A 13,856-nucleotide genomic window follows, 5' to 3' on the forward strand; every position below is an offset into this window, starting at 1 on the left:
GAGTTTGAATTTTTTTTTTTTTTTTTTAGAAAATGCACTCTTATCTCTTAAAAGAGGTTAGGAGTTTGAATCTCTTTTTGTATAAAAAATTCAATCTGGCCCGCAACGCGAATTAGTCTGAATATGATACAAATTTAAATGTACCTTCAACAATTATGGCTGGTCCCGTTCCTTAAGAGAGGTCAAGAGTTTGAATTTCTTTTTGTATAGAAAATTCAATTTGACCAACACTGTGATTTAGTGATACAAACTTAAATGTGCCACTAACAGTTAGGACATGCTCAGGACATATGGTGACCTGAAAAAGAAAAAAAAGCTGTAGTAGCAAATTAACTAAAGCAAAGCAATGCTTATATATAGTATCCTAGCCTGAACAAACAACTCATACAAGTGAGATAAGTGTGACCACTGTCATGGATGCGGTTTCGTGTTTATCATCCGTTCTTGGCATTGCTACTTTGGTGCTGGTTTGGTTTTCATGGCGAAAACAGAGCAAGAGATTGCCACCGGAGGCGAGTGGCGCGTGGCCTATCGTTGGCCACCTCCACCACTTCCGAACCTCGGTTCCCTTGGTTAAGACTCTGAGCGAGTGGGCGGATAAATATGGTCCGGTGTTCACCATCCGCCTCGGCATATCCCGGATCCTGGTGGTTAGTAGCTGGGAAGCCGTCAGGGATTGCTTCGCTACCAACGACAAGCTCTTGGCTGCACGCCCAACTACATGTGCAGGTACAATAAAATAGTATAGTATGTTACATACAACGTTAAATGTTTTTGGTCGGTTCAGTTCACTTATTTTTTGGGTGAAAAAGGAAATTCGCAATTAGAAGTGTGCACTTAGTAAACCCACCTTCTGACCCTAGTCGGACTAAAGTGAGATAAATCATCTTAGGTTACTCATATCTGATTGGTTAACACTAAGAAGGTTAGAATTCAAATTTGTAACATTGTGATTATAATTTACAAGTGTGTATTCTTAACTATCTTAGCTGGGATTATCCCTATTCATTTATTTGTTTCTGGTTTGTTTAGCTCTTCATTTTCTACAATTTTCTAACTTTTCAAATTTTTTTTTCCAAAGTAATTTCCAGAACTCTATTCTTTAAGAAAATAATGTTTAATTACTTAAAAATAACTAACATTAATAAATGGAATTGGAGAGACCAGAAAGGAAGTGACATCTGAGAACTTATCTTCGAATTAGTAGTGGTATCTACTAAATATTGGATCTGGAATACCTGAAATATTCTCAATAATAATTTGAACTGAGATTCATTAATTTAAACTGGCAGGTAAATACCTTGGTTACGATTATGCGGTCTTTACTTTCTCAACAAACAATTCATATTGGCGAAGAGTACGGAAATTGGTGGTGGTGGAGTTACTCTCCAGCAGAAGACTTGAGAAATTGAAACATGTTTGGGTGTCTGAGCTGCAAACCAACATCAAGGAACTCTACACTTCTGTTTCCATGGATAACAACAACCACAAGGACAACAATCTCTCTGCTCCGAAAGTGAACATGAGCCGATGGTTCGGACATTTAACCTTGAATTTGATAATGCAGATAGTGGCTGGCAGAAGGTACGAGTATCGGAGTGACGGGGTGATAAACGAGGAGGCACTGTGTCTGAAGAATGTGTTCAGACAAGTTATGTATCTGTGGGGAGAGTTTGTCTCCGGGGATGCCATATTTCCACTCTGGTTTTTCAGGTGGTTGGACTATGAAGGCCATGTCAAGTCCATGAAAAAAGCTGCAAAGGAGGTTGATGCCATCTTGCAAGATTGGGTGGATGTTAGGAGGAAGGAGATGAGAAGTAACGAAGATCAGAAGTTTATTGATGTGATGCTTTCGATGATTGATGATCAATTTACCAAAGGTTACAATTACTCCCGCGACACAGTAATTAAAGCAATTGTATTGGTATGTTCTTAACATTTTTGAAAATATCTTTTTGGAGTTGGGGTGTTTGATTTACAAGACTTCGTTTTATCCTAATTTTTCTTTGCTATTATTGTCTTATCTCACAGAGTATGTTACAAGATGCTAGTGAAACGTTTGCGAGTCACTTGACATGGATATTGGCTGTATTGCTAAAACATCCGGAATCATTGAAGCGTGTTCAAGAGGAGATAGACACCAACATCGGCAAAGAAAGGTGGGCAGAAGATCATGATATAAAGAATTTACCATACCTTCAAGCCGTAGTCAAAGAAACACTGCGAATATACCCACCAGGACCATACCTAGCTCCACACGAAGCGGTGAAAGATTGTATAGTAGACGACTATCACATCCCGAAGGGCACCCAACTATACGTCAATGTGTGGAGATTGCATCGCGATCCTAAAATCTGGTCTGACCCAGAAAAGTTTTTACCGGAAAGGTTCATGACAAATTTAGAAGGGGAAGCTGCCCAAAACAGACAATATCAGTTTGTTCCATTTGGTCTTGGACGGCGATCATGTCCTGGAATGTTATATGCAACACAAATTACACATGTTGCAGTTGCTCGACTATTTCAAGGCTTTAATTTCAGCACAGTTCCAAATGTGCCATTGGATATGACTGAAGGCGGAGGCATTACCTTGCCTAAATTAACTCCCTTGGAAGTACTCGTTACACCGCGTTTAACCCCTGCTCTATTTGGATTATAAATACATATATACTTAATGGGCAGGTGTGTTTTTAAATTTTCTATGTGGTCAAATAAAAGTCTTTAGTGTATGCATGGTGTATACATGCATATAGAATAAATAAATGGAACTCCTTTCCATCTGCTTTATATTACTTTTTGTAATTACACATAACATTTTCTTAAATATGTTATCTATTAAAGTTTCGATTTATAAGATGTTTTTCAATTACATATTATTTGTTTTCTTTCTTTATTATGGAAACAAAATGTGGCTAATTTCACTTAGTCAAAGGAATAGAATTCTACTCATACAATCATATTCATTCCACAAATCTTATCCAACTTATTTTCACTAATCTTATCATCTCGTCCAATTCACGTGTGATATTGTTATGAACCTATCAATATCATTATTATTTTCTAACCAATAAAGAATACGAAAATCAGCCTAAGTCCCGTGCTAAAGAAAAGAAAACACACAAAGCTAAGCAAGATAGAGACAGGAGCAGGAAAGGAAATTACAAAAACCCCTACGAAATTAAATTCTTAAAAACAAATTGCAAGAAAATCAAACCCCAAACATTCAGATTTCAAAAATTATGTAATATCTTATATCTAAGCACTTCATTTATGTCAGTGAATGAAGGGTACACTTCATTTATGTTAGTTTTTTTGTTACTTTTCTTTGTTATACATTATGTTATAAGAGTTGTACTGTACAAGATTTTGGTCAAAAATACCTCTACCATTATAACTTCAATTATCATTTCTAACTATTGTTATCATGCACATGCATTCACCGTACATTTTGTTATCTTCTTCAATGGTAATAATATACAAACATTATATATTGGAGTACTATATAAGTTATTTCCTAAATTATACTTCGTAATATAAAAATGGCTTATATTATTATTATTATTATTATTATTATTATTATTATTATTATACAATAATATATATATATATATATCTAAAATCTATATAAATCAAAGATTTTAACATAGATTAGAAACACCTCTCATTGTAAAAGGTGTGGCCATATCCACACCCACCATCTTGAGGAATCAAAGGATAAGATCTTAACATTATTAAACTTTCAAGTTTGTAATAATTATAAAATGAACCTCGTTCGCTTAAAAGTTTTTAATAATTATAAAATTGACCATGTACTTTTTTTTTTAAAACTAAACCTCAACATTGATGAGTTTGATGGATGACTGAGATCAATCCTCACTTTTTACAGGAGGATCCTATTCTCATTTGATCTGTCCACACACACATTACGTGGCTCACTGAAATAACATAAAATCTAAATTGTGAATTGCATATTTGCGTATGTGTATTTACTAACTAAAGAATTTTTATTTTGAGAAACAAAAGCACAAAACACATGTACCTTTTTTTCTGTTTGAAAATTAGAGAGTAAAGAATGAAACTTATTTAAAAATTTGAAGAAATGAAAATTAAAATTTTGAAATACTACTACGGAGTAATATCCAACCAAAAATTGCCTGAGCATGTCATTTATATGGCCATATGTTCCAAGTCTAGCATCTGAAACATGCCAAAGTTCTACTAACACTCTCGTCTGTTACTTGTGCAACTTAGCTCACACACAAGCATGAGCCTTGAGCCAAACCAGGTAGCGCCTCATAATTGTGTGCTCTCAAATGCAATCATGGGCCGTGTCCATTGTTTTGCACCAATTACGGAGCGTTTGGTTGGACGGCGAATTAGTTGGAAAAGAATTGCAATTTCATAGTAGATGGATAATAAAGCGGTAATTTAAATTCTAGTATTTGATTTGTAGGAATAGAATTATTGGAAATTTCAATTCCCATCTTTGGTATACATAGGGAATAAGTAGTATAAAGTCTAAAATGTTATTATTATTATTATTATTATTATTATTATTATTATTATTATTATTATTATTATTATTATACCTAAATGACGAAATTCAAATTTTGCTTTTGAAAATTTATGTAATACACTTTAAATAATAACTCTATCGTTGCATAACGTACAAAAGCAATAAAATAGATAAGGGAGTTTTGAGAAAATATATTTGATTGAGGTTGGCCTATTGATTGACATTTTGTGTTGAGAGTAGAAGAAGAAGACACGCTATTGAAAGAGAGATATCAAACATCAATTTTATTTTAAAAAATGAGTAATTTTGTCTCGAAGTTATTTTTTTCAACTAAAATTCATGAAATTGAAATACCAAGAGAGCATGGGATTCTAATTCCATGAAAATAAGAAAATTTTAATTTCGCGAAATTGTAATTCACTTGAACTAAACAAATGAATTTATTTGTCTTGGAAATTAGATAGGAATGGACCCATAAGGGTCATACATCGTATCCATTCTCTCGTACCAAGAATCATATATCATCAATTACATGTGTCCATTGTTTTGCATCAAGGGAAACACATTTATCAATTACATGTGTCAATTGTCTCGCACCAAGTGTCGTGTATCTTCGCTTGTGAATAACCTGACTGCTTTACACCATGTGCACTACTACAAGCCAAACTAGCACACTTGCATTGACAAACCCTTGCACTAAAGCATGAACATGATGTTGAAAAATTAGCTAAAAATGACATATATAATGATCATTTTGAGGCAAAGTTTTGAGTGGAGTTTACTTTCTGTTTGGGTTTGGTTAAAATGGATTCAATTTCTCCTAAGTTATAGGTTTAATTCGATATATTTTACGTTCAAAACGGATAATGAGTGGATCAAAAATTGATTTGTATTCATTCGAGTTAGGAAAATGGAGTTGGGAAAGCTTTGTAGTAGCATTTGTGCACATTGAAAATTAAAGGTGATGTGGGCTTGTACATACTAGTATATATACAATTCCTTTTATTTGAAGAAGTTTGAATTGCATATGTATAGCATATAGTCTCTCCCCTACATGCAGAGGGTGCAAGTCAAATTTACAAAGATTTTAATAAGAGTGTGTAATGCACAGGGCTTGAATTATTTTTCTACACGGTTTGTGATCATTTCAATTCTAATTAGATTTAAATCATGTTATTTTCCTTCTAAATTTTTTGATTTATTCACTTATCCAAAACCTACACATGAATTTTAGCGATTTTCTAAGATTTAAATCATGTTATTTTTTGCCAAGACCTTGTGGTCTAGTGCCACACTGGCACTCGATTACACTCTCATAGAGAAGGGGATGGGTTTGATTCTCATTGTAATTGAGTTGGAGTAGTACTCCAAAAAAGGAAAAAAAATGTTTTTTTTCCTTCCATAATTTTTAATTTATCCACTTATTCAAAACCTATACATGAATTTTAGCCAAGTTGCTACGTTGCCCATAGTGGCAGAGCCAAAGTTTTTAATTTATTCAGTAGAGTGAAAAATTAAATGATATCTCATAAATAAAAATAGTTCAAATACAACTAAATATTTGTTTAGAAAAAAAAAAAAAACACTTGTTCAATATCATAATTATCCTCATTGATGCAAGCATGGATCATAATTATCCTCATCGCAATTAATTTTTTTTTTAAATAAAAAACCCTAAATATTACTTCTTCAATGCAAAATAATGCAAATATACGTGTAGACTAAATCATCCTAAAAATCAAAATGTCATTCACATAACATGACCAGCATTGTCCCCATGTCATTCCTTTGGAATGTAGACATGTAGTGCTCAAAATACTAATTCCAAAAAGAATTTATATCATCATCTTAGGTCATAACAATCATAGCTTAGCTTTCCAAAAAAAAAAAAAAAAACAATCATAGCTTAGCTTTCCAAAAAAAAAAAAAAACAATCATAGCTTAGCTTTCCAAAAAAAAAAAAAAACAATCATAGCTTAGCTTTCCAAAAAAAAAAAAAAACAATCATAGCTTAGCTTTCCAAAAAAAAAAAAAAACAATCATAGCTTAGCTTTCCAAAAAAAAAAAAAAACAATCATAGCTTAGCTTTCCAAAAAAAAAAAAAAACAATCATAGCTTAGCTTTCCAAAAAAAAAAAAAAACAATCATAGCTTAGCTTTCCAAAAAAAAAAAAAAACAATCATAGCTTAGCTTTCCAAAAAAAAAAAAAAACAATCATAGCTTAGCTTTCCAAAAAAAAAAAAAAACAATCATAGCTTAGCTTTCCAAAAAAAAAAAAAAACAATCATAGCTTAGCTTTCCAAAAAAAAAAAAAAACAATCATAGCTTAGCTTTCCAAAAAAAAAAAAAAACAATCATAGCTTAGCTTTCCAAAAAAAAAAAAAAACAATCATAGCTTAGCTTTCCAAAAAAAAAAAAAAACAATCATAGCTTAGCTTTCCAAAAAAAAAAAAAAACAATCATAGCTTAGCTTTCCAAAAAAAAAAAAAAAAACAATCATAGCTTAGCTTGTTAATCAAAATTAATTCCAATATTTCAATCAAATATACAACCAACAATCCAACAATTAAATTATCAACTTAATCCGATCATCTTACCTCAAGATCATATCATGCTAGCTACCTGCACATTGTAGCTTAGCACGAGATCGACATCGACTAGTGCCTAATTTTGATTTTTTTGCACACAACCAAATAATGATTTATGTTTCATGTTCCGTGTTTCCTCAGCTCCTATATTTATAAATAACATGGATCCAATTTTTGTCTAACCATAAGGCATTCTAGACCAACTAAAATATAATTTGATGTAACAAATAAAATGAAATAAAAATCAAACTTTATGATATACTGGCATTAGCTTATGATTTTAAATAATAATAAAAAGGATATATAAGATCAATTTTGATGAAAATTAAGATGAAACTGCAAGTAATATAAAACAAAGGGTAAAATCGATTTTGATATAATGATCTGCGCAAAGCAATATAGGCCTTTCATTTGCCCATATATGTACACTACTTGTCGTAACGTATCGGACCACTTTCAATTGACATCTGTACATTGCATCATTTTCAACCTGTTTATGGAATGTTACGTATTTGGGCATCATCTTATGCGGCCAACAAAAACACTGTAGCTACCTAGGAAATGCAAATAAAAGCTGGTAACGTTTTCGTATTATTATTATTATTATTAAATTTATAATAATAAAAATTGTTGGTTTTATAACTTTTAAAAAGTCCATAGCTCGCTAATACTACTGTTAAAATAAGAAATATAGAAAATAGAGGGAGAATGTAACAAATATTTTGTATTATGGAAAATTGTTTGTCCTTCTTCTATTTATACTATACAATTGGATTAAGAGCCCTAAAAGAAATAAAAGACAAATTATGCTATGAATCCGAGTCCATGACATAACTATTGGAAATAAAACTCCTAGACTGTCTCTGCAAATTATTGTGTAGACCATGATTCACATAACTGTGTGGACCATAAAAATAATATACATTTTTAATATCTTAAAATACATTATTTGTGTACATTATTTGATAATAATATATAAAAAATTTTGTACTTTTAAATAATGTACTTTAAGTATACAAATAATGTAATTTTAGTATATTAAAAATGTACTTTTTATTTATTGTTCAAACAAATGTGTAGATCATGGTCTATGGAATAATGATTGGACTATCATATATTAAGAGTTGTTGTTACATAATAGGGAGCCCAATCCCTATTATATTATAAATACTTTAAATAAGTAAGCACAATCCTACTAAACTCCAAAGTCTTTATTACAGTGTAAATATATTTTAACTAGTCTTTAAGTAAATTAAGGAGTTTTATTTAAAAAAAAAAAGTGTTTGAATAACTATAAATATCTAATTCTAATTAGTTACCTACGTTGAAGGAATGTGGTTATAAGAGTCCCTGGGTCTTCTCGCTACTCAGTTAACGACTCATACACAATACGGAGTGAAATCCCGAGAAAACTTATTAGGAGTTCCGATCATCGTACGAGGTTAGTGATCGAAGTGTGAGCATCATGGATGCTGTTTCGTGGATATCAACAATTCTTGGCATTGCAACTTTGGTGTGGGCTTGGTTTTCATGGCGAAAACGGGGCAAGAAATTTGCACCGGAGGCGGGTGGCGCGTGGCCTATTATTGGCCACCTCCACCTCTTCCGAACCTCGGTTCCGTTGGTTAAGACGTTGAGCGAGTGGGCGGATAAATATGGTCCGGTGTTCACCATCCGGCTCGGGATATCCCGGATCCTGGTGGTTAGTAACTGGGAAGGCGTCAGGGATTGCTTCACTACCAACGACAAGCACTTGGCTGCACGCCCAACCACATGTGCAGGTACAATGATACAATCAAATGCTATAACCTTTGGTTTATTCATAATGCATGTTACATTGCATATATACAACCTTAATTGATTGCATCAATTGTTGTTTATTCTTAGTTTTTTTATTTTTATTCAATAGTCTGTATATGGATCAAAATTTGCTGGAATGCTTTTAATTGATTGGATCAATTGTTGTTTATTCTTAGTTTTTTGTTTTTACTCAATAGTCTGTATATGGATCAAAATTTTCTGGAATGCGTTTTGGAAGTGATCTGATCAATTATTATTAGTTTGAAATCAGATTGATTTCTATGCTATGAGATGTGAATGTATCAAACAAAGCGTAATTTTCATGTATTTGAGTCATACTCATCATTATTATTAATTTTTTTGGTCTAATTCTCTCTTTTTTGTAACCAAGTGCCTCATTACTGTTCAAGCGTACGTTGCTAAATGTTATAAGATATTGGCATGTAAATACCTTGGTTACGGTTATTTGAGTTTAGATTCATTAATTTAAATTGGCAGGAAAATACCTTGGTTACGATTATGCGGTCTTTACATTCTCAACAAACAATTCATATTGGCGAAATGTACGAAAATTGGTGGTGGTGGAGTTACTCTCCAGCAGAAGAATGGAGAAATTGAAACATGTTTGGGTGGCTGAGCTGCAAACCAACATCAAAGAACTCTACACTTCTGTTTCCATGGATAACAACAACGACAAGAACAACAGTCTCTCTGCTCCGAAAGTGAACATGAGCCGATGGTTCGGACATTTAACCTTGAATTTGATCATGCAGATTGTGGCCGGCAGGAGGTACGAGTACCGAAGTGACGGAGTGGTCAACGAGGAGGCACAGTGTTTGAAGAAGGTGTTCAGCCAAGTTATGTATCTGTGGGGTGAGTTTGTCTCCGGGGATGCCATATTTCCACTCTGGTTTTTCAGGTGGTTGGACTATGAAGGCCATGTCAAGTCCATGAAAAAAGCTGCAAAGGATGTGGATGCCATCTTGCAAGATTGGGTGGATGTTAGGAGGAAGGAGAGGAGAAGTAACGACGATCAGAAGTTTATCGATGTCATGCTTTCGATGATTGATGATCAATTTACAAAAGGTTATCATTACACCCGCGACACAATTATTAAAGCAATAGTGTTGGTAAGTTTCTTACTTTTTAAAAAATATTCTTGGGATTGGAGATGTTGGATGGATTTACAATACTTTGTTTTGTATTAATTTTTATTTGTTATTATTGTTTTATCCCACAGAGTATGTTACAAGATGCCAGTGAAACATTTGCGAGTCACTTGACATGGATATTGGCTGTATTGCTAAAACATCCCGAATCATTCAAACGTGTTCAAGAGGAGATAGACACTAATATTGGCAAAGAAAGGTGGGCAGAAGAGTCTGATACTAAGAATTTACCATACCTTCAAGCCGTAGTCAAAGAAACAATGCGAGTATACCCACCAGGACCATACCTAGCTCCACACGAAGCGATCAAAGATTGTATAGTAGATGGCTATCACATCCCAAAGGGCACCCAACTATACGTCAATGTTTGGAGATTGCATCGTGATCCTAAAATCTGGTCTGATCCAGAAAAGTTTATACCAGAAAGGTTCATGACAAATTTAGAAGGGGAAGATGCTCAAAACAGACAATATCAATTTGTCCCATTTGGTCTTGGACGACGATCATGTCCTGGAAATTTATATGCAACACAAATTACACATGTTGCAGTTGCTCGACTATTTCAAGGCTTTAATTTCAGCACAATTCCAAATGAGCCATTGGACATGACTGAAGGTGGAGGCATTACCTTACCTAAATTAACTCCCTTGGAAGTACTCATTACACCGCGTTCCCCTGCTCTATTTGAACTATAAGCATATATGCTTAATGGGCAGGTATGTGTTTTTAATTTTCTATTTGGTCAAATAAAAGTCTTTAGTGTATGCATGGTGTATACATGCATATAGAATAAGTGAATGGAATTTCGATTCCCATTTGCTCTATATTACTTTCGAAAGTACACAACATTTTCTTAAATGTGTTATCTATTAAAGTTTCGATTTTAGAAGATATTTGCCAATTACATATTATTTGTCTTCTTTCTTTATTATGGAAACAAAATGTGGCTAATTTAACTCTTTAAAAGGAATGGAATAAATATCTATTCAAAAATCATACTCATTCCACAAATTTATCACTTGTTTTCGCTAATCTTCTCATCTCATCCAATACACTTGTGAAATTGTTAAGAACTAGACTATTCTCTAACCCCAATAATCAAACGTTAAAAAAGAATCATAGAACAGAAACATCTCGTACCAATTCCTACCTAGTCACCTTGAATGTATGCTTATCGATTAACTTCAACAATTTTGAACAACACAATCCTCTTAATTGGCAAGCCCAGTACTCAACTTGGACAATTTCTAATAATCAACCATAGTAATTACTCTTATCTATACTGTAATTTATAATGCAAACTTTATTATTCATTATTTTTCTATCTCCACCATAATTAATGGTGTGAATTTTAAAACCCTGAATAGGTAGTGACTGATTTTAATGGCCTTTTGCAAGCAAGATCCATTATAAATATGTCTAAAATGTTGTTTGAAGGATCATGTGTCTGTATATTATATAAAAAAGTGTTTATTTTTAAAAAGTTGAAGTTCAAACAATTAAATGTATGAAAATTGTCTACATATAAGGGGCTTACCTGAATATTCATTAAACCAATTTGTAAATTCACTCTCAAATTTACCATTGATGTTAATACTAGAATGTTTGGTTAACCCTGTTTTATTTTATGGTATATATCATTAAGATTAAGATGAACGAAAATAAGATATTAGAGCATTAAATATCCCAAAAATCATCAACAATAATATCCTAGGTAATAATGTAGTACTATACAGGCAACTAGGAAAGCATAACACAACAAATTAAAAGAGTTATAGGGCGAAGTGTGTGACTGGCCTGGGGAATCTTCACTGCCAGAAATCTGGAGCTGTACGCCGATAAATGTTGCCGCAACCAAGGAATCGCAGGCCGGAAAGTTTAGTGGAGATTTTCCGGTATTTTTTTGTGTGTGTGTGTGTGTGGGGATCATGAATTACACAATGCTGTGTGAACCATGAACACAATACATTTTTAATATACTAAAAGTACAAATGTATATTATATTACCAATTAAATGTCCTAAACTTATACTAATATTTAGTCAATAGTTTTCAAATTACATATGATTCATTCCTAATAGACTCTCAACCAATTAAATTACCAATTAATTATTTCTTTCTTTTTATGTGTATCATATAGCTTCGGAGTCGAACAACAATGATTTAATGTTTAATGTTTTATTTTTTGCCTTGGCAGTTTATCGGGGCCAAACCATTTTTATAATTTTATATTTTGTTCTAGTATTTTAGTTCTTGTCAAATTCTTGAGGGAATAACAAGCATCGTCATACAAATTGAGGAAGCTAATCGCCTAATCCACATGCATGAGAAAATATTGCATGTTTCAACAGGATAAGGAATAATGTTTTTCTTACAAACGATACTTAAAATCTAGGACAAAGACTTCAAATCCATAATAACAAAATTATTAAACGGTACGATTGTTGAAAATTAAACCTAAATTACCCCATAACAAGTAAAAAATGTAATACACATCATACAGTAACAGGAACATAGATCTTCTAATGGTGTAATCAATAGAGAGCAGATGGCAAGCGAGGCGTAATGACTACTTCCAATGGATTAGCTCTTGGCATTGTAATGCCTAAACCTTCACTCATATCCAATGCCTCATTTGAAGGTGTGTTGAAATTGAAGCCTTGAACCAAACGGGCAACTGCAAGATGTGTTATCTGTGTTGCATATAGTATTCCAGGACATGATCGTCGCCCAAAACCAAATGGAACATATTGAAACTGTCGATTATGGACACCGGTGTCTTCTGGGTTTGTCAAGAACCTTTCTGGTGAGAACTTTTCGGGGTCCGGCCATATTTGAGGATCGCGATGTAGCTTCCACACGTTCACATACAACTGTGTGCCCTTTGGAATGTGGTAGCCCCCTATGGTACAATCTTCTATTGCTTCGTGTGGTACTAAGAAAGGAGCTGGTGGGTACATTCGTAATGTTTCTTTCACTACAGCTTGGAGGTATGGTAAATTTTTAATATCAGAATCTTCTACCCACCTTTCTCTACCAACATTGGCATCTATCTCTTCTTGAACACGCTCTAGTGCTTCTCTATTCTTCAGCAACACGGATAGGATCCATATGAAGTGGACAGAAAACGTTTCACTACCATCTTGTAACATACTCTATAGAATAAGATAACAACAAATAAATGTTAATACAAACTTAGCTATCTAAGTCACTTATATGATGAGTTTCCAAGCAGATCAAATCAAAAACTCAAGAAAACATACCAACACCGTTGCCTTGATAATTGTGTCACGCGTATAAGTTTGACCTTCTAAAAATTTATCATCAATCATCGAAAGCATAACATCGATAAACCCTTGATCTTCATTTTTCCCATTCTCCCTCTTCCTAGCATCTACCCAATATTGCAAAATGGCATCCAAGGCCTTTGCAACTCTTTTCATGGTCTTGACATGGCCTTCATAGTCCAACCACCTAAACAACCAAAGTGGAAATATTGTATCCCCTGATACAACTTCTCCCCACAAAAACATAACCTCTTTGAACACCTTTTTCATACATTCTGCCTCTTGGTCTACCACTCCATCACTCCTGTACTCGTACCTCCTTCCTGCCACTACCTTCACTATCAAGTTTAAGGTTAAATGTTCAAACCATTGGCTCATGTTTATTACTTTATTTTTGGAGGGATTAATGTTGCTACCAACAGAAATACTACAAGTAGTGTAGAGTTCTTTGATGTTAGCCTGCAGCTCTGTCACCCAAACATGTTTCAATTTCTCCAA

The 13,856-nt window shown here is 33.4% G+C and overlaps 2 protein-coding genes across 4 annotated transcripts in view; one reads left to right on the plus strand and one right to left on the minus strand.

The window, feature by feature from the left end:
• Positions 1–402: 402 nt before the first annotated feature.
• On the plus strand, positions 403–10,961 carry LOC116007597 (xanthotoxin 5-hydroxylase CYP82C4-like). Of its 2 annotated transcripts, XM_031248311.1 has the most exons (4): positions 403–729; positions 1,293–1,840; positions 9,872–10,033; positions 10,144–10,961. In XM_031248311.1, the coding sequence occupies exons 1-4, from the start codon at positions 414–416 to the stop codon at positions 10,765–10,767; spliced, it is 1,650 nt and encodes a 549-aa protein (XP_031104171.1). In that variant the 5' UTR covers positions 403–413; the 3' UTR covers positions 10,768–10,961. The 2 variants fall into 2 exon arrangements, with proteins under 2 accessions (XP_031104171.1, XP_031104172.1); XM_031248312.1 differs by lacking the exons at positions 9,872–10,033; positions 10,144–10,961 and adding an exon at positions 2,032–2,855 and having other exon boundaries at positions 1,293–1,924.
• Positions 10,962–12,392: 1,431 nt separating this feature from the next.
• Positions 12,393–13,856, minus strand: part of LOC116006326 (xanthotoxin 5-hydroxylase CYP82C4-like) — a 5,345-nt gene continuing 3,881 nt past the window's right edge. The window contains exons 3-4 of one of the 2 annotated variants that reach the window (XM_031246654.1): positions 13,335–13,838; positions 12,393–13,226 (exon numbers count right to left, since the gene is read on the minus strand). In XM_031246654.1, the coding sequence (XP_031102514.1) occupies positions 12,606–13,226; positions 13,335–13,838 (1,125 nt within the window). In that variant the 3' untranslated portion in view covers positions 12,393–12,605. The remainder of the gene's footprint in view (positions 13,227–13,334; positions 13,839–13,856) is intronic. The other variant, XM_031246655.1, reaches the window with a different exon arrangement.

This window comes from Ipomoea triloba, chromosome 15 (assembly GCF_003576645.1).
Source record: "Ipomoea triloba cultivar NCNSP0323 chromosome 15, ASM357664v1".
Classification (NCBI taxonomy): Eukaryota; Viridiplantae; Streptophyta; class Magnoliopsida; order Solanales; family Convolvulaceae; genus Ipomoea; species Ipomoea triloba.

What these genes read in the sequence shown, in the direction of transcription:
- LOC116007597 (XM_031248311.1), top strand. Translation starts at nt 414, where the DNA reads ATGGATGCGGTTTCGTGTTTATCATCCGTTCTTGGCATTGCTACTTTG. An exon ending in ACGCCCAACTACATGTGCAG is followed by an intron (nt 730 to 1,292) that starts GTACAATAAAAT and finishes TTAAACTGGCAG; the next exon opens with GTAAATACCTTGGTTACGAT. An exon ending in TTATTAAAGCAATAGTGTTG is followed by an intron (nt 10,034 to 10,143) that starts GTAAGTTTCTTA and finishes TTTATCCCACAG; the next exon opens with AGTATGTTACAAGATGCCAG.